The sequence below is a fragment of the Gossypium hirsutum genome, chromosome D08 (assembly GCF_007990345.1).
Source record: "Gossypium hirsutum isolate 1008001.06 chromosome D08, Gossypium_hirsutum_v2.1, whole genome shotgun sequence".
Lineage (NCBI taxonomy): Eukaryota > Viridiplantae > Streptophyta > Magnoliopsida > Malvales > Malvaceae > Gossypium > Gossypium hirsutum.
The window spans coordinates 38,040,226-38,061,842 of NC_053444.1; the positions used below are offsets into that span (position 1 = coordinate 38,040,226).

A 21,617-nucleotide genomic window follows, 5' to 3' on the forward strand; every position below is an offset into this window, starting at 1 on the left:
ATTTTAAAAATTATTTTTTAATAATTCTTAACTTTTAAAAATAATATTTATACTTTTTTGAATTTTTAAATTTTAAAAAGTACATGTAGCATATGAAAGCAATCTCAACAAATTGAAAAAAACGTTATTTTTTTATTTATATAAAATATAAATTAAAAAATTAATCTTTTTATAAAATTAGAAAATCAAAAAAACAAAAAAAAAAACAATCTCAGAAGATAATATAAAGTAGCATCAGCAATGTTGTATTGATAATTTTGAGAGAATTAGATACAACTAAAATTTAAGTCAATTCAAGCACTCCCATCTCAAAAGCGAACATTTCCAGGTAGTGAATGTTGAATGTCAAACTGGATTTGGGTTACCCCTTAGTCGGTCCAAACCCAATATACAGGTTAAAACAAGCAAGCAACAGCAGATATCAATTATTTAGATTATTACTGAGGCTCTGAGAGTTATGTTTTGCATAAATTCAAGTGAAATGAGGTCTAAGCGAATATACAGGTGAAGACTCAAGATTACACAGGTAGTGGAGAAAGAAGAAATTCGGGTTGTGATCTCTGTAGCAATATTCCGCAAAAGGGACATTGTGGTTTGGAGGCTACTTTTATAGAAGACGGCTCAGGTGAAAATTTATAATCTAGACAATATTGCTGGGGCATCTTAAATAGTGACTCCGGTGCAAGTTTGGAAATCCATCTTTGACAACACTTGCACAGCCATAAAGGTGTGATTGGGCAAACCAGCATTGTAACAGCACACCTAGCTAACTTATGCTGCTGCCCACTGCTACCATTGCTCTCCATTCCCCTGCACACCCCAAATTCTGGGGATTCAAAAGGAACCGGTGCTGAGCAATAGCTACATTGCTCTTTATCTTCTTCTGCAAGTTCGATGCAGCGAGACCTGTTTTTTGACAAGACAGACACTAAAAATTAGTAAGAGTTTAAGCGTAATTGAGAATAGATTTAACTCCTGCAATGATTTTTCATAACAAGCCCGTCCTTTCAATAAATCATCAGTAGCACCAGGAATAAAAGTTGTTTCAATTAACTGAACATTGTTTTTTAGTTTGAATGGAAGCAAATGCTTTGTAAAACAGAAGTGATTGCATTAATGCAAGAGACTAAAACTGCATTCTTCTTTCAAAATATTTTAGGGAAGTGAATTTTATGCAAAGTTTTCCTACCAAGATGCTACCTATCAACACAGAAATATGAAAACTACTCGAATATCAGTTATGAAAGTAAGGACCTTTTGCAGGTTTTAATCTCTGTTGCCACAACTTTTAGTTGGTCGTGTACTTGATGATTATTATTTGCAACCCACTGCTCCATTTGTGCCATACCAAAAGGATACCAATATCCAGGCTCAGAGGAAGTGGTGGCTGAGTTGGATGCGAAACTTCTACAAGCAGAAAAACTAATACCCACAAGTCTCTCTCGCAGTTCTTTTTCACTTCTTGAAAGTAAGTCCATCCATAACTTATGTTGCTTATCTTGAGCAAAATTGGGATTATCTACTGTAAAGTTCAACAAGTTGCTATTTATTTCATCTGCATTCAACTCCGGTAGTATTACTTGTCTGCAAATGATGTTTAGGAGGTGCAACTGGCGTGAAGCAGCTTTACAAAAACTTTTACAGACATGTGGCAGAACCTTTCCAATAGAACGTTCCACATGAACATCCACAAATGAGGATGAAAGCCACTTAACCAGAACATGGTCAACATAATCAGGTGCAGACCACTTGAAGGCCAATAATGCTGCTACAATATCCCAAATAACCAAAGGCTTATCCCAATGTTCATATTGCTTTAAGGACCACAAAATATTGGATTCCCAATAAACAAGTTCTTTTTCTGTAAAACCAGGGAGGGCTTCAATGTCAAATTCCAGGGAAGTGTTCGACAGAATATCCTTTTGGTGCCCACCAATCCAGAAAAATTCAACGGCAGCCTTCTGAAGCCTTGGCAAGTGAAAAGAAAATCAATCCATGATAAAAGTGTAAGGTAAATGAAACGAAAATAGGCATTTGTTTTCCTTCTTTATCCCATTTCTTATTGCTCTATATCTGTTTTTACTACGAGGTGTCCCATTTTCCCTTAGTCCTGGGAATGATGTTTCGTCATGCAAATTTAATGATTGTCCCTGTGGCTAAAGGGTTAGTAGAACTTGTATTTAAATTATTTGTCTAAAAAAGTGAGAGAATAATGACTTCACATATTTAAAAGGATCAACTCAAGAACTAGGAAGATTAAGATCATGAATTTTCAAATTGCCATGGCATCCTTGTCCAGCTGACAGACAACCAGGCAAAGTTGACCATCTAAACCAGGACTGTGATTTAGGTAGAGTACACACTCTAATTCATTAAGGACTACAAAATTCTTCTGGCCTTCACTCAATGTTCCTTTGATGAGTATTTAATAACGAATTTGATTCTTAACCTGAGTGTTATATTTCCTCCTAAAGAGTGCAATCTCTCCATAGCCTGGTATGATATCGATATTTAACTATTCCCTAATTCTCACAATACAAATACAATATTAGAGTGTAACTTAAATAAAAAAAGATTTTAGCAACAGTTCAATACCTCGCCTCATACATGTGGTCCAACTGATTAACATCAAAACTGCGAACCTACAAAAATTAAACACAATTAAGTCTCTAGTTCTTTAATATGTACATATTTTACAAATGAACTATTGAATAAACAACATCATCTCTTAATACACCAGCAGTTACTTTAAGCAACGTTACATATAAAAAAAGGTGTTCTTGTAGAAAGACATTAACAGAATCATTGTTTATATCTGTAATTGATTCAAGCCCCACATTTCAGGCATCAACAGTGTGTCTAACAAGCACGCGTGATACTCTATAAAGTCAGCATTCAATGTTTCCTTTTAATACTTTCTTTAATATAAATGCACGATTCTAGTACTGGCCTGTAAGAAGGGCATGATTAAGAGAACTGTTCTTATTTCTTTTTCATTGTAGATACAAGCAAGTAATAATGATAATAATGATGATTTATACTTCATGTTAGAAGTGAGCATCTTCCAATGATACACATTAAGGCCACAAGCAGTAAGAGGGATCCTTCTTTTATGAGGAAGAGTATATGAGTCCCACAATGTTCCAAAAGAAAACCGAATAAGTAGGATAAAACATATAATAAAAATCTTTCACCAAAGTACTTTGTGGACATGGATATGAGCTAATTTGAAAGAAATATAAAAACAACACAAATGAGAGATTTAATAATAACACCATACCATGGCTACTGCAAGATTACTTGGTGATACCACCAGACCAAGGCATGAAATAAACACATCTGGCATCTGCAAAAATGTTTGTCACATTCCATAAAATGAAAAGAAAAAGGGTATATGAGACCAACAAAGGTGGCATCATACATCACTGACGCTCCTCAGCCCAGGAGAACTTGAAGGAATGGGCATTTCACTCAGGGAACTGCCACGTAAACTCCAGCTACGAACAAAATTATCCTAATATCATTCATAAGTAAAATAGGTAAATTAATAAATGAATGTAGAAAAATCTGAGAAACAACTTGCCCAGTTAAAAAATAAACTCATAGCAATACATTTTATCTTATATACCTGGACCTCAAGGGTATAAGATTTATGCATACAATAAATTATAACTTACAGTATGCAAATTTCATCATTTGCCAACTAAAGACACTGAAGTTGGAATTAATGAACAAGGAGTAATATTGGTAAAGTGTCCAAAGAGATTAAGTAATTAATTAATGAAACAAATGTAACTGTTTGTGGTAGTGGATGACATACAGGAATAGCATGTAATTTATTGCTCTAAAGAGCGGTCGAAGAGATTTTGGCAAGGAATGAACATATTCATGGCTGACAAAAACCTCCTTGTTGCACCCTATGATTCTTCCATTTGAAAAGACAATACATATAGGAAATCAAGAATGGAAACAGAAAAGAATTGCCATGTTACTGGTGCCTAAAAGATATCCTTAAAAATTTCAACCCACTTAGTTAAAGTAGCAATGCTAACCATAAGCAATTTGCAAATATGCAGTATCTGCTAGAGACATTTATCTTTAGACAATCACATCTAGACATCGTAGAAGTTTATACCTGGCTGCAGCTGTACAAAAAACATCCATCAAAAGCCCAAGCTAAACCAGTAACCTGAAGACATTTCATCACAAATAAATCAATGGCGAGAGTCAGCAAAATAGATGATGAATAAAAATGCAGAAACTTACAACTTGGTCATGAGCATCATATGGTCCAGCTTTATTAAATGTTTTCACAGATGTATCTCCTATCCATACTTCAATAGCTCCAGATGTTCTGCCCACCGCTAAAAGCATTTTATGAAGTGACTGAGTGGGCATAAGTGCAAGCACCGAGACTGGGACAGCATAAATATTTATAATCTATTCAGAAATTTACAAGTCAGAGTCTATTCTATTGACTAATATAAACAAATAAGAAAGGTTTAATTATGCTCCCCATCCCTATACTCTTTGCACATTTGGGATCTAGTCCCTCTACTTTTAACCTCAGGAATTTGATCCCTTTACTCTTTTGATTTAATAATTGAAGTCCAACTGATAACACTATCCAAGAAATTAGGATAAATTGGATTCTGTGGCATTTTTAAAATAAAATAAAATAAATTTAGTCGCATAGCCAATTACACATGTGAAAGGCCAAATAAGGAAATAGAAAGGTTGATTCTAGCATTATACGGTTTTCGATTATGAATCTAGAGTTGTAAGGTTCTTCAACACCATTTCAGAAAAGCAAGACGAAAGTTGATACCTTTTTTTTTTTTTTTTTACTTAAATGGCTTTAAATTGGCCATGTTACCATATTTGTTATTTTAAAAAATGCCAAATAATCCAATTTAGCAGAATTCCTTTTACATTGGATTTCAATTATTAAATCAAAGTAGTAGAGGGACTAAATTCCAAGGATTAAAAGTAGTGGTACTAAATTTCAAATGTCCAAAATGTACAAAGACTAGGTGCATAATTAGACCAATAAGAAAATACAACAAAATTCTCCAAGTTACTGCCTTCAACAGAGAACAAAAATGAAGCGTTATTACCTCCTTCAATGGATAAAATGGAGCATTATTGACTTCTGTTGACTTTAAAAATTCCTCCCCATGCCCTATCCATATCCTTACACTGTACAAACGAACAAGCAAATGCATAAGTGGACAAACCTTTCATATTCTTGTTAAGAGTAAATAAGAAAATTTACAAAGCTAAATCCAAAGAGAAATCAGCACCATTGATTGTCAGAAAGTACTTTTTTAGCTCCACAATTCCAGTTACAATTGGAACATAAGAGAAATTTTATTTTAGTAAAAAATTTATAAAGCTTCACGAGAAAAACCCATTAATTTTGCTTGTATCTCATCTCCAAAAAGCATGTTCTGACACGGTGATACCCATCAATAGAAGAAACTTTAATGCTAATGTTATATAAAGTTGAAACAATGCGACAGCATACCTAACTCACCTCCCGTCAGAACTTCCAGTAGCTAATAAAACTTGAGGACTAGAAGAATCAGAAGCAAGCAAGGCACAACTTATTGCTGTGACCCAGGAACTGTGTGCCTTAAGGATCCCAATGAGCTCCACTCTAGTAGGGGCCAAACTTTGCTCAATAGAGTAGTACTCAGGTACATTGATTCTCCAGAATGAAATTTTACCAGATTTTGAACCAACCGCTAGCAGAGAGAAGCAGATGGATGAATTAATTTCAGGAGCCCCACAAATTCTAGATGATAATTTCAGCAGGGGAGACCAGGCAACAACAAGTGATGATAGCATTGCACTGCGTGAAGCATATTGATCTGCTGTTATCAAAGGTAGGCTACAAACTTCAGGTGGTTTTTTGGCAGATCTTCCTCTACCTCTGGTAGCAGGAACTATCTGATGTGAACTTTTTCGTCCGCCAGATTTCGTGCACCTCCCCTGAAGTAAAGTCACAAAGAGCACAGCTAAGCTCTCACTGGCATTTGAAACCAAATCAGAAGCATGATATTGGGATTAACTTGATAAAAAGAATGCTAATTAGACAACAAAGAGACGGAGAGCAGAAGAAACTATTTTTGGACAAAAATCAGACCTTGGGAGGACCCTGTCCCTCCAATTCAGGGGAAGGGCTGGGCCCACGTGATATTTGGTCACAAGAAGTTTCCAAGCCAGCGTTCCTGCAGCAGTCATTAAAGAAGAAAAGCTAATCACTGCAAATTATTTAATTTAAGGATGCCACATGCAATACCAAGAGACTGGGAAATCCAAGCTCAGGACAAGTAAAAGAACTCATGAATATCTATTAAATTCAGATTCAGGTTTTTATTGATATTCTTTGCAGCCTGAACAATACACAGTCTTACTTCTCCCAGTTAAAAGCCTTTGGGCCATAGTGTGCTATTAATTTCATGCTTTAAGTTTGGTAGCACCCTTGCTCTTCATGGAAATCAACTCCTTTTTTTTTCATTTATAGGCTTATGCGGGAGGGGTGCATGCTTACCTAACACCAAAGTTATTCACCTTTCTGCGCTTCTGTTCCTCCACAGAAACAGAATCTGTAGGATCATCAACATAACCATGATTTGTCACTGGCTCCTAGTAAGAGAAGAGAAAAGTTTGTCAAGGTAAACTGAAGAATAAACTATTGAATTATGCCCTAGTGCCAATCTGATTAGACATGGATATACCATTAATGATGCATAGAGGTGAGTTATACAATGAGTGATAAGGTTTTCCTTCACCATTAGCTCAAAAAATAAATAGTTAATACATGATAATTGAATGAAGTCCATGAAACATAAAGTCCCTGATTGCACAAAAGCTTCAATGGATAGAGATCAACCGAAAATGTTTAATAATTTAATTAAGTTCAATGGGATAAAATAAAATTTATAGTAATTCTAGATTAGGGTTTTGGCTAAGGCCTGTTTGTATAACCATGCATAAGCATTTACAGAAATTCTAGAAAAAATGCTCTCTCATGAAATATATACTCTAGCTGCAACCCTTGGGTTATTTAGTGGTGTGCCTCTCGCTCTTTCTTTCTCCTAGGAACTTAGAGAATTGCTAGAGGAAAAAAGGTTTTTCCATTGATGCGTATGGATGGCCTAGACTGAAAAGAAAAGTGTTACGAGACTACATGATAGTACTTAAGGTTTCCTTAGCCTATGCTACAGATCATATAAATTCAAAGAGAATCTGTTCTCAAAAGAGAGATTTGGACTAGAGAGAGTTAAGGAAGCAAATAAACTTTTTATTATGGCCTTAGATTACTTAGCTTGCATGAAGGAATTCCCTACCTTGAAGGTCTTGACAAGTGGCTGGGCGAACTACCATTGGAGGCAAACATTTGAGTGGCTCAACCTCAACAAATGTGTAAACCTAACGACATAGAAAGCTAATGCAAACTTGGTTCATTAATAGATGAAAGGACTTACATTAGAAATTTCTGAGGGAGGAATATCTGGATCCTCGAAACTAATACTTGCAAGATAATCATAAAGCCTATCAGTTAAATCCAAAACCTACAGAAGATTTGAACAAGAGCAGGTCATTAACAATAATTGCATTTAAGCAACAAGACAAAAAGTTACGGTCTAACATGTTCCTCCTTTTTCATCAATTATACAGAGTTAATCTCCACCATATAATATATAATTTGGTTATACAAAACTATATTTCATCAATCATTCTAATTTTGTTATGGTACTCACCAATTTTCAAATGAACTACTCAAGCATTTGAGTACCCATGTTTTCAAGGGCGTAAGGCAGTGTAGCCCTTATATCGCCTCAGGCACAAAGCATTGAAAAGGCGCTTGCCTGAGTGAAGTAAAGTGCAATATGTATATTTATGCTTTTGTGTGTGTGTGTATATATATATATATATATGCAAATGTGCATGTGTGAATATATATAAAGCTTAAGATGTACAGTAAATCTATAGTGTGGTTTAGTTACCTACAAATCCTGCAATTTTTTTATTGATTTAATATGCATGATTTCCTTATAGTCAAGGTTGTTGTCGAATGCTCAAACATTGAGAAGTATAAAGTTTGATATTATCCCTTTCTTACTAATGAAGGTATATCCAATGAAAAAAGTGAAAAAAATATATATTAAAGAGAACTTCAATCAGGCGGAACTCTTTTATGCCTATTGCCTTTCAAAAAGCGCACTTAAGGCACCAAGTGTGTGCCTCAAACGAGGCTCACCCAAATGGGTCTGAGGTGCTTTTTGTTGTATAATGCTAAGGCGCAAGGCATAGGGGAGCCTAGGTGCATGCCTTGACAGTGCTGCTGAGTGCCTACTTCACTTCAGTGACCTCAAATATTTCATTGTAACTACAACTTGCTGTAATGAGACCAAAAAGTTTATCCCGCCCCCTAAGTACATACCTCTATCCATTCGGCACAAAAATCACGAAAGGGAGGACGATAGAGCTTTACATGCCCTTCTGTGGTGCAAACAGCCAGAAAGCACCTGTTGCATTTTATTGAAGCAAATTTGCATAAGTACAGATATGAAGCGCAGAAAATGAGGGAATAATGTAATTACATCTTTCAGACTCTTACCCAGAGTTGGGAGCCATTCCAAGATTAGACCATGAAACTGATCGAACAGAAGGACAAGGATCCCGATTTAAAGTGGTGGGTAACAAACAGCCAGATGCTAGATCTGAGGAGACAAATTATACCTAAATGGTCAAATGCAACCCGATTTTGCAGAAAACAATGATTAAACTTCTTCAACCCGTTGAGGTTTATCAAACTAATAAATTTGAGGCAACTGAAGCACATTGTGGTCAGAACTCTAGAAACATGCAATAGAGACGTACCTTCTCTTTTTACCGCTCCAATGGGATAAGGTTCACTCCTGTTTATACTGATCAGACCTCGAGGTCCAAAGGGCAATGCCGGATTCTGATAAGAGAATTAATTGAATTTTTTTTGAGAAAAAAAAAGCGCCGACGATCAGTTTCAATGCTTAGCAACAGAACAGTGTCCTGCAGCGCACATCAGTATACACGACATTTTTTTTTTTTACTTTTTGTTTCGTTTCCTTCTTTAAATATATATTCTCGTCAACCAAACACAGCATAAAAGAAAAGGATGGCAGCCAGCCACCCACTAGGCTTTTAGAAAAGACAAGGTTTTGAAAGCAAAAGTCATTGTAGCGAGCAAAAACTTACCAGAATGGTGACCAAGTGACCGGATGCCACGGCAATTAGGTTCTCGTCGGACCAGGCGATGGAGTTAGGATACGATGGTGAGTCCACCAGTGTTACCGCCTGGAAACGAGAAGCCATTGGTATGGTCTGTTAAGAGAACAAAGGGCACTATTGTGGAAAAGGGGAACAAACTTTTTGTTTACTTCTTTTCGTTGGGAAAAGAGGAGAAATTAGATAGTTAAAAGACGAAAAAAGTTGCTTGTTTTATTGAATGTGGAAAACGGGAATGGAAGATTTGGAGGGAAATTAGAGCAGAGCTTGACCGTTATGCGGTTTTATAAACAAGTTGCAGAGCATCAGTGATAAAGCGAAAACCCTAGTTCGAGTCGTATTGTCGTTGGAAGATGTTATATAAGTTGGGAATTTTTTTAGTTCGGTAATAAAGGAAAGGTGTAAGATCCGGAGTCTGTAATTGGGCCGGGTTGAATTGGTCAGGTTCGCTGCTCTTCTTTAACTTAAAAGCAAGTTGAATGGACTTTTCGCTAACACCCACTGGCCTGGCTATAGATTCTTGGACCCAATTTCGGATTTGATAAGGATACGGGTCGGGTCGGGTCCGCTCCACTCTCTATTATAATCGTGAGCTAAATTAGCTTTCCAGGAGCCAATTGAATAAACATGTTTATTTTTTATAATTAAAAATAAATATTATATACTTTCAAAAAGATGAAATATATAATATATAGCATTTAATATAAATAATATGTTATCTATAATCTAATATAAAAGTAGGAGTTAAAAAAAATTGAAATGACTATAATATCTTTTATTGTTGATTATATTACTAAATTGAAATTAGAATAACAATTTATTTATATACTACTAATTATTATGTGATAATATTAATCATGGAATATAATTAGATAAATTAAAAACAATAAAATCATTTAGATAGATGATATATAGATATTATATATATAGGTAATTATTTGATACATATGTGGTGGAAAGTTTTTATTCCACAAGCAAGTTGGGATTTTGTATAGGCAGTGTATAGGATAATTATCCTCTTTAAATACAACTTAAGAACACATAGCAAAATCTTAATCTCGCTTGTGGAGTTAAAACTTTAGAATTTGAGTATATATTAAATTATACTTATTATTTAATTAGGTAATAGCTATATATAAATTAAAACTAAGACTTAATACTATAAATAGATGCATTAACAAAAAAAAATTCATTCAAGTAGCATTTAGAGACAAAAAAAGATAGTATTAGTTGATAGTTTTTATTTGTAATAGTAGAATTATAGCCCAATAAAAGGTAAAAGGTATTCTCTCATCGACATTGCATGATAAATGAAAAGTAACGTGATCGTTGTTCATTTGTCTTAAAGATAATTGATTAAATTACTATTTATTAATAATCAACTTTTTCATAAAGGAATATATAATGATTATCATGAGATAAAAAATCATATTGGGTGAATGGATTAGAGGTGCTCATGGGCCGGGCCGAGCCGGGTTCGGGCCGAGCCCATAAAAAATTTTGGCCCAAGCCCAGCCCGGTCCAAAATATAGGCTTAAAATTTTGCCCAGGCCTGGCCCGGGAAAAAAATCATAAGCCCGGGCCGGCCTGGCCCGGCCCATTTTTTAATAAATACCAAAAATTTATTTTAAAAATTAAAAAAGTATTTTAAAAGTATTTTAAAAATATTTTAAAATTAAAAAAAATTTAAAAAGTATTTTAAAAATATTTTAAAATTAAAAATAATAAAAAAAAAAGTATTTTAAAAATATTTTAAAATTAAAAAAATTTAAAAAATAAATATATTTATTATATCGGGCCGGGCCGGGCCAGGCCCGGGCCAAAAAAGTGGTGCCCCGAGGCCCGGCCCATTTTCTAAACGGGCCTCGTTTTTTTGCCCAAGCCCATATTTCGGGCGGGCCGTCGGGCCGGGCCGGGCCGCCCGGCCCATGAGCACCTCTAGAATGGATTTAACCCAAAGAGATAAATATATCTTATTAGGGTGATACACTTAAGGCCATTGAACAAACAAAAGTTGCTTTCGTAATGATATATAATAAGGGAGAGTTCAATCATGGTACTTTATTGGAATAACTCTATGATTAAGTAATGCTGTAATTAATAGACAAAAAGTTAGAACTTAATTACAAATTATTTGTGTCCTAATTATATATGTCCAATCGACCTCTCTGCTAGCTTGTCATAACCCAAAAGGAATTGCATGTAGAATCGATACTACGAAAATCACTATTAATAACGAATGCATTTTCTCACTAAGTACAAAAAAATACTTAGAAATTAAATTAATTTCTTTGTATTATTATTTAGATGATTGAAATTAAATAATTGAAATTCGAATTAGAAATTAAATTAATTAGTTATTGCAGTTTTATTGAACAATACAATTACACATATTTTCTCATAGATCCTAATATGGTAATGTTATCATGACTTTAACGAAGTTAAAATTTGGTTGAGAAAATGGTTAATTAATTAATATTTTGCGAAATAGGAAAAATGGTTATTGGGTTGGTTAAACTATATGAGTTGATTAAAAGTTCAGATAACACATATAATTATATCAAGTACACGGGATTGGCTCGAAAGCCCATCCCATGGTGTGAGGTGTGGCAAATCTTAGTCCTTATTAGGGTGTGTCGTCGTCCCTCTTATTCCCTATAAAGGAATATTATATTTTTCTAGTAAAATATCATTATTTAATTACCCTTTGTTCATGTAAAGCTTTTTTAACTTTTTTCTATAAAAAGGAACTACGAGATAAGAAAAATACAAATAATGGTATTTATTTAGAGAATAAATTCTATTTTCTTGAGAGTTCAAATTTTGGTTTCCCTTAGAGAATTAATTTTCCCACTGAAAATTAATTAAAGTTTTCATTTTGTGCAACCGGTTCATGAAATTAAAACCCACACTCTAAGCAAGTCAGAGTTCGAGGGTGACGAAGAAGATCGTTTGTAATAAGCTAGGAAATGACCTAGATCATCTCGCTCAAAGCATAAGTACTAATTTGGTCTAGGGTTTATTACTATAAATACCACATGGATTGGTTTTAGAAAAAAATTAAACTTTCGTTGTGCAACAAACATTGTTTTCTAAATTAATTTTTTCAACAATATCAACAAAACAACCATAATAAGTTTAAAGAAGGCCTAAAGAATATCCAAGGGGCATTCAAAACAAATCTAAAACATCCCAAAATATTTATCAACCAAGCATCAACAAAATACACTAAAAACATCCAAGAATTTTAGCTAAAAAATCAACCCATGACCAATTCAATCAAGAACAATAGCATCAATCATCCAAACGAGGTAGTGGAAAAGGAAGGTAACGTGGCAAAGAAACGTCATTTGCTTCTCCAACCTCTTAAATTTAGAGCCTACTTGTTTAAAAAAGTAATCAAAACACTAGGTAAGAGAGTGAAAACGATTGTATACTCCATTAATAGTAGTGAGAAGTGCCAATGTGCGAGGAGAGAGTAGAGGAGCTAATGTAGAGGCAACTGTGACATCCTTGTGCTCTTTTGAAGCTTGTAGCTTGCCACCTTTTTGTTTGGGTTCTCTTTGTTAATTCATATCAAGTCTTTCGACTTGATATTTGACCCACTTCCCATTAATTTTTTTTATATAACCACAATTATGAACCATCTTAAGACTAATAAAAGTACTAATAGCGTCACACCCGATTTTCCTTAAGTACGAAATTTAAAAATAATTGAAGGTTAAATTGAGAGAAACCGTAAGTTGGCGGTTTCTATTGAAAAATCAAGAAAATTTAGATGCTGATTTGGACATAGTTGAGTTCCAATTCTGGTTCTGTTGGATTAGAACCAATTGGCTTCTTAGTGGGAGACAAAATGATTATCAATGGATGGTTCCTGGGGTGAATTCTTCTCAATTCTATTTTATTTTCTTCTCTTCTTCATCTTCTTCTTTGGTTGCTCATAGAATGACAAAGATGTGCAAGTGTACATAGTGTTGACAAGTAATAAAGTGGTAGGTATCGAGTATCGTCTACACAGAGATTGTTAAGCAATTCTTTGTGAAAAATTAAAACTTAAATAATTAGAACATGTTTGGTTTGGTGTATTGGCTATGCCAATACACCCCTAATCAGTGGGCCCCACCTAATCCCTCTCTATCCCTGTGTTTGGTTCAATGTATTGGTAATACGGGTGTAATCGGTTACTTTCCTAATCGGTGAAAACCACCGATTTCTATTCCCCTCCTTTTGCCCAGATTAGGAATGGCTTCAGCAAACCCTCCCTGTTTTACCCTTCCCCGATCCCCTTCTTCTGTTCCTTCAAGTTTGCTCCCCCCGTTTCTTTTCTTTTCTTTTTCGGCCGATTTGCTCTCTGTCGATTTGCGTCTTCGGTTAGTTTTCCTAACCCGATAGAATTTGAGGTCAACCTTTTCTATTGTTTTTATCTAATCGGTTTCCCCTTTTCTTCTACAGGTTCTTCTTCATTGTGCCCCTTTCTCCTAATCGATTTGCGTCATCGGTTAGTTTTCCATAGTTTTTTTTTGTTTGTATTGCATGTGCGATTGAAATGTGTTTTGTGTTGTTGGTTAGGCTTAAGAAATGCATACTGTTTTTTGTTGATATTGTTATTATGGATATTGTAAGGAAAATTATACATGTATGTCTTTATTCATCAGCATAGGACCGACAATCCTTTGAAAACAATAGTCGGATTTTTGTTCTCTCTTCTCTGCTAATCTTGGATTTTTGTTTGTTCTGTTGTAATTTTCGAGTCCTTTTTTGATCTCCAAAACCAGTAGGAGTATTCTCTTTGAAGGTAACTTTCTTTTTTTATCAGTTTTTTGGGTTATAACTCGTTTGGATCTCCATTTTTTCGTGTTTGATTTCATGTTTATTGATCTGGGTATGCTTGATTTTGTTAGTTTTAATGGGTTTTGTTTATTTTTTTTGCTTAATTCTTGTTTTGATCTAATTTCCTGATGGGAATGTCAATTTTTTAGATTGTTCTCCAATTTCTATTTTATCTTTAACCTGGTAGGTCATGATGGTTCTATCTGCTTGTTAAATCTTTATTCTCCTATTTTAAGTGCAAGGGAATTTAAGAATTTAATTTGTTATTGGTAACTAAGCATTAGAGCTTAAAAGATCTTAGCTCTGAGCAAATTTTCTGAATGGTTGTTGAGTTCGTCTTATTCTGTTTTTTCTTACTTTCCGGTCGCGTGATTGATTATGTTAATTGCTGCCTGGATTGCTTATCAATGGCAGTAATGCTCAAAATAATGTTCAAACTTGCAGTCTTCTGATTATTTGTGTTAATTGTTGATTTTGATTTTTCTACGGATGACAAGATTCGAACAAAGTGTTTAGGGTATTCTCCTACGAGCGTGAAACAACTAAAAGCATGTGTTTGGAATTTTGTGTGGGTGTGTGTGATAAGTGGTCTTTTGTTATAATATAATCAAAATGATGGATGATTGGTTTAAAGAATGGTCGTTTCTCTTGTTAAAATTCAGTATCATGTGAAGTTGGCAAATCTGTGTCTATATGGAAATGTAACTATTTTTTGTTAGAGGAAGAATGCTGGTTGGTAAGTATGTATATTTGGTTTTGTACTTGATTCCTTTTGAGTGATATAATGCATGGTTTTAGGTGAAATACAATTTATGAAGAAATACGTTTTAGGCCGAAATTCATATGTTAATCGATAACTTGTATGTTTATATATATATTATGCTGCCAAACTTAGTATGTATAGTTCAATAAATTGCTATTCAAGTTGTATATGTTTGGTTAACTTATGCTTAAGTTAATTAAGGTATTGATATGAGATCATTCGGTATTTGGGAATATAGTATTTATTAAAGAGGAATGTTTGAACATACTTGTTTAGAAGATGTATGGGGCTATGTGATTTGGATTGGTGTTTATATTTCATAAGCATGTACTCTGTCTTAATAGATAAAATGGTAAAATCGGCTAAAGCATGAATTACTAATGACACATATATATAAGTATATGTTTTGGTGAATACCATGAAAACACATATTTACTATGGTTTGAGAGTTTTATAATGACCGTATATGTATAAATTAACTTGGATTATGGATTTGAGAAATGGTTAGTGGCACACATTTATATGTGTATGTGCACAAGTTAGTAAATAAATAAAAGGTATAATTTTTGGTTCTTTGAAAAGTTCAATATTGTATATGTTATTTTGATCTTAGTTATTTGGTTGTGGGTTATGACTAGTTTTAAAAAGTTATTAATAAGGGTTAAGGGTGTTACATTTTTGCTGAGAGAGTGACCAATTTATACATTTTCAGTACTGACAGGGACCAAAAGAGCATTTTATTAAATTATATATTCGAATTATTTGAATTGTAAAATTTTAATTTGACTTGAAATCAAAGCTCAAACAGTTTATTTGAGTTAACTTGAAATTTTTGAATAACTTGATTTGATGAAAATCTAATTTTTTTTTATCTTTTTCGAATGGAATCAGATTTTGCTCGATCTTAAAATCTTAACAAAGTACAATGATATCTTTACTCAAACAACTTTTCATTTTTCAATACATGTTGCAATTAGTGTCTTGTTTGATAAATTTATTTGAAAGTGGAGCTTCCATATTTAAGTTATAATTGTTGATTCAATTATTTATACATTTGATTTTAAAAATTACATCAATAATTAAAATAAGGACTTTAATATTTTATTAAAATAAGGACTAATCAATAATTAAAATAAGGACTTTAATATTTTATTAAAAATCAAGAAATTTAATATTTTAATAAAGAAATTTAAATTTAAAATGTTATAAAAGTTTTAAAACAAGAGAAAGAAGATTATTAAAGCAAATCCTCATTCTTATAAAAAAAATAATGTTGCTTAGAAAATCTTTTCACATTTGAACCTACCATGCGAAGAAAATCTAATTAAAATTTGGTCTCCAAATTCATATTTATTGAACCCTTTTTTACTATTTCTAAGGAAAATTATATATAAATTTGTTTTCAAAGTGTTCAATAATGTGAAATCATAAAATGGAGTCGTATGTATGATTTTTCAATTAACATTATTATTAAATAAAGTACTAAAACAAACCCAAACCTTGTTGCTTAACAAAATATTTTTCTCAATCATACCACAAAATTTGTTGCTTTACAAAATAAACAAGTTTTGATACCTTAATTACTATAGTTAATATAAGGGAGGGCAATCAGGGATCTAGCTTTGTTGCAACGATATCATTTAGTAGATAATTTTTTGCTTCGTGTGTTCTAAATTTGTATTGTTTATTTTTATTTGATAATGTGTAATTGCAACTTTAATTCATTGATAGTGTGTTCTAATTTTAATATGTTGCAGTAATGGCTCGTCTGCCTTTAATTGCACAAAGTGTGAGGCGTAAAAGAATTGGTCTTGCATTGACAATATGGTTGGAAATCTGTAGCATTGCGATTTGGTTCTTATTTAGAATGGGTGCCAGCCTTAGCCTACAGACTTATAGACCAAGGATTAGGTCCTATACCTTAGATTTTTATGCAAAACAGGATTATGTGAAGAGGCTTGTATATGCTAGTGACGAGACTTGTATTGAACAAGTTAGGATGAATAGAACTGCCTTTTTTAAACTATGTGAGATGTTAGAATCGATAGGGGGATTGAAGTCGTCAAGGTTCATGCTTGTTGATGAGCAAGTAGCAATCTTTTACATATCATCTCCCATCACCTGAAAAATCGAGTTATCAAGCATCACTTTAGAAGGTCCGGGGAAACTGTTAGCAGAGCATTTCATAGTGTTTTAAATGTTGTCATACGCTTACAAGATGTCTTATTTAAAAAGCCAGAGCCAATTACAGCCGATTCTTCTGACACAATGTGGAAATTGTTTAAGGTATTAGACTGAGTTTTATATATAGCTTGTACAACATTTAGTTGACTTAGATTTAAATTAGTATTCTAACTCAAGGTTTTATATCATGTGATATAGAATTGCTTAGGTGCTCTTGATGGAACCCACATCAAGATTGGGGTGCCAACAGTTGATAAACCTAGATATCGAACCCGAAAAGGTGACATAGCAACAAATATGCTAGGTGTTTGTACACCTGAGATGCAATTTGTTTATGTTCTTCCTGGTTGGAAAGGTTCAGTTGCCGATGGACCGGTGCTCCGAGATGCCATTAGTAAAACACATGGACTAAAAGTTCCTCATGGTAAAGAGTATAGTTAGAGGAATTTGAATTATTCATTAAGATCAAACTTTGTGTGCTGAATTACTCATTTATTAAAAAATTTATTTTATAGGTTGTTATTATCTAGTTGATGCTGGATACACAAATTGTGAGGGATTTCTTGCACCATTTAGAGGACAGCGATATCATTTGAACGAGTGGCGTCAGGGTTATCAGCCAAGTTCTCCGCAAGAGTTTTTTAATATGAAACATGCCTCAGCACGTAATCATTGAAAGATGCTTTGGCTTATTAAAACTTAGATGGGGAATACTTAGGAGTCCATCGTTTTATCCTGTAAGGGTGCACAATAGAATTATTATTGTATGTTGTTTGCTCCATAATTTTATTCAAATCCATATGAGTATTGATCCCATTCAAGCGGAGGTGGGAGAAGGATTACCTACTAATGTGGTGGATGATGATGAACCGAATATAACAAATATTCATCCATCGGATGCTTGGGCTACTTGGAGGATGGATCTAGCCAACCAAATGTTCAATGAATGGCAAACATCTAGAAATTAGTTAGGTTTAGGGATAAATTGAGTTACAATTAATTTGTTGATGTTATTTTATGTATCTAGTTTATGAAACTTTGTACTAAACTTTGTGTTATTTCATTCAATTTAGTATTGAGCTTTTGATTCATGATATTGAACTAATGATATAATATTATAAACTGTTCACATTTTGATTCACGATATTAAAAACAGTAAATAATGTAAATTTGTTTTTTTCTTAAGATAATTATGTCAGGTGTTCCACAATCACATGCTTCTTCTCAAGCTTCTCGAGGAAGCAAAAGAAAATGGATTCCAGAAGAAGATGCAGCCTTGGTTTCTTGCATGGTGAATTTGCACAATGTAGGAACATTTAATGCTGATACCAGGTTCAAGGCCGGTTATTTGAACGAGCTAGAAAAAAAGCTAGAAAAGGCTTTACCAAGAGCAATGTTGAAGCCGAAGCCAAATATTGAATCTCGGATTAGGTGCCTAAAAAGGGAATGGTCAGTCGTCTACGACATGCTTAATGGCCAAAACAACAGCGGTTTTGGTTGGGATGAGCATAGGCAGCTCGTTGTTGCTGAAGATGCAGTTTGGGAATCCTATGTAAAGGTAAAATGTATTTCTAGTATTTATTTGTTTTTTTACAAAACTTATAACTAATATGATTTCCTCATTTTTTTAGAGTCACAAAGAAGCCTCTCAGTTCAGACATCGTTCTTTCCCTTACTACAACCAGCTTACTGCCATATACGCAAGAGATAGGGCGACTGGGAAAGACGCTCAAACAGCTGCTGATGTTCTTGAAGAAATACATGCTGAGGATGAACGTATTACAGATATGAATGAAGAGAGAAACAAATTCTATGACTGCGAAGCCGACGTCTCTTTAGACGACATGGGTGTTTCTGGTACAGATCCGCGAGGAGATAGAGACCAAGGGGGTTCCTCATCTTCAAACAAGAGAAAGAAGAAATCTGATGCTCGTGATAATGTGTATTCTTCATTTGATGAGGCTGCCACTTTGTTGGGGGGAAAAAAATCCAAGCCGTTGGCGATCAAATCAGTAGGAGTATTGCCTCCGAGATGGTAGTTCAGCAGAGGTCAGAAGAACATCAAAAGATGGAAGAGAAAGCTTCAAATTTATATTCAGCCTTATGGTCAATTGAAGGTTTAACCGACGATCAGTGGTATGATGCTTTGAGTAAAATTCTCGATCATCCAACTCAAATGATCGTTTTCTTTAGTTTACCTTCTGTTGCCCGATTGGAATGGGTCAGAAGATTTCTTTCTCACCATTAAATATCAATGTTCAAACTTTTTGATGTTGTACAACTATATAACATATGAATTATGATGTACAATTTCATTTTCATCTAACCTTTCTTAATATAAGTTAATTATGTTTATGCAGAATATAATTCTCAAGTTATATATTGATTTTAGTAAATTGATATAAGAACATTTTATTAGTAAGAATTTTATGAAATTACATTTAATATTAATTATTTTAAATTGTATAAATTCATATAAGAAAATTTAAAAGCATACAATTTTATGAAATTTAATATTAATTATTAAATTATATGTAATAATTATTATTTTAAATTATACAAATTCATAAAATATAATTTATTAGTTATAATTATTTTAAATTTTATTAAATCATATATTTTAATTAAAATATATTTAATATTAATTATTTCAAATTTTCATTTATAGTATCATATATTATGATTTGAGTAAATTCATATAAGAATATTAATTATTAAGAATTTTATTAAATTATATATTTTAATTATAATATATTTAATAATAATTATGTTTAAATATGATTAAAATATTTATTATTGATAATAATAATCTTAAGCAAATTTAAATAACAATAACAATATTTAATATAAATTTCAGCTAATAACAATACTTATATATTAATTATTAACAATATTTATTATATATTAAATAACAATAACAATATTTAACAATAACAATATTTAATAATTTACCAAAACAAATTTCTGCTAATTATTAAGAATTTTATTAAATTATATATTTTAATTAAAATATATTTAATAATAATTATGTTTAAATATGATTAAAATATTTATTATTGATAATAATAATCTTATTAAAATTTAAATAACAATAACAATAATCATTTACCAAAACAAATTTATGCTAAGGGTATTCTAGTCATTTTAGTTTTTTCCATTATGCTATTACACCTCTATTCCATTCAACCAAACACAAGATTACTATTACGCCTCTATTCTATTACATTCAACCAAACAGTTGATTTGCTATTACACCTCTAATCCAATACACCTCTAATCCAATACAGTGAACCAAACGCACTCTTAGTGATGGAAAATTAATATGGTTTAAAAATGTGGTGTAAACAAATAAGAGTGGATTACTAATTTAATTAACTACTAATTACCTAAGCATGTAAATTAAAATGAACACAGAAAATTATGCAAGTCTTAAGAGTTATCACAATAGCATGCTTGTGTTAGAATAACCATTCTTCCTAGCCAGAATTATTCGCACTGTTAAAATACGTTACAGAGATTTGTGGCAAAATTGATCATTTACTAACCTATTCAATTTGAGTAAAAATATTAAACTTATTTTATTACTAAATTTATCTCACATATTTCTATGTTTAATAGACTTAAAATTTCATAAGCAAAACATATTACAAGGTTATGTAAGGTAATAATAGTTTTGGTATTATTACAAATTTAATCCCTACATGATTAAACATACACCACACAAGTATTTTGTCAATTAATTAAAACCCTTTTTTCAGATTAATTCATACATTTCTTCACATTAAACATGCATAAGAAACTTAATCATGATTTTACTTGCATGAATAAATAGATCAAAAGCACAAAACACCTTTTAATAGAATTGAATAAAACAAACTATGAAAGCTAGATTATTCTGACACTAACAAATTTAAGCAATCATGATTATATTGAAAATCAAATAATTAGTTGAAATCATGTTTATGAATTGAATAAAAATAAAATATCAAAAGGGAAGAAGAAACTCTAGCCGATTTTGGAAGATCCCCGAGGCATAAACTGCTTGCTCCTTCTTTTGTTCTTCCTTCTTGCCATCATAACTAAGCCAGGAAACTCTCAATATAGCCAAATAGGGATGCTCTCAAGGCTGTGCAAAGCTCTTTTCCAATAGGGGAAAAATAGGGAATGGAAAAGGAGAGAAAGAGAGACGAATAGAAGAAGAAAGAATGTGAAATTGATGAGAAAATTGGATTATTTTAAAAGGCAAAGGGGGTCCTATTTATAATAGATGTGGATAGAAAAAAATAGCATTTAGGAGCCTTAATTTTCTCCCTTAAATGGCTAACCTTGATTGAAGGAAGAAGGGGTTGAATGGTTTGCTAAATTTAACTTGGTGCTCGAAAAGGAGAGGCTTAAAAAGTGGAGGGGTTGGAATGGGTATGTGGAAAAGTTTAGGGGCTATTTATAAATATTTTTAATCATCTTTAGATGCTGATATGGAAAAGGGAATGGATGATTTGGGCTGCTATTGGGCTTATGATCCTTTCCTCCTCAATTGGACATTTTGGGCTTTTTCTTTTGC

The 21,617-nt window shown here is 32.8% G+C and overlaps 1 protein-coding gene across 4 annotated transcripts; it reads right to left on the reverse strand.

Annotated features, from left to right (window-relative positions):
* Positions 1-219: 219 nt before the first annotated feature.
* Positions 220-9,636, reverse strand: LOC107909462 (uncharacterized). 4 transcript variants are annotated; one of them, XM_016836984.2, is made up of 17 exons: positions 9,247-9,636; positions 8,893-8,977; positions 8,630-8,732; positions 8,453-8,537; positions 7,494-7,580; positions 7,356-7,385; positions 6,557-6,651; positions 6,149-6,233; positions 5,537-5,994; positions 5,118-5,199; positions 4,267-4,440; positions 4,136-4,189; positions 3,422-3,514; positions 3,281-3,346; positions 2,596-2,642; positions 1,255-1,968; positions 220-906 (listed from the first exon to the last, which is right to left on the reverse strand). In XM_016836984.2, exons 1-17 carry the CDS (start codon positions 9,361-9,363, stop codon positions 519-521), a joined length of 2,763 nt encoding a protein of 920 aa, XP_016692473.2. In that variant the 5' UTR covers positions 9,364-9,636; the 3' UTR covers positions 220-518. The 4 variants fall into 4 exon arrangements, with proteins under 4 accessions (XP_016692473.2, XP_016692490.2, XP_040955042.1 ...); XM_016837001.2 differs by lacking the exon at positions 7,356-7,385 and having other exon boundaries at positions 9,247-9,621; XM_041099108.1 differs by lacking the exon at positions 1,255-1,968 and having other exon boundaries at positions 9,247-9,621.
* Between the last annotated feature and the right edge of the window lie 11,981 nt (positions 9,637-21,617).

Coding starts and splice junctions, on each gene's coding strand:
- LOC107909462 (XM_016836984.2), bottom strand. CDS start 9,363: ATGGCTTCTCGTTTCCAGGCGGTAACACTGGTGGACTCACCATCGTAT. Junction 7,386..7,493: donor CTCCCTCAGAAATTTCTAAT/GTAAGTCCTTTC, acceptor CTCCAATGGTAG/TTCGCCCAGCCACTTGTCAA. Junction 3,515..4,135: donor TTTTGTACAGCTGCAGCCAG/GTATAAACTTCT, acceptor GAATGATATTAG/GATAATTTTGTTCGTAGCTG.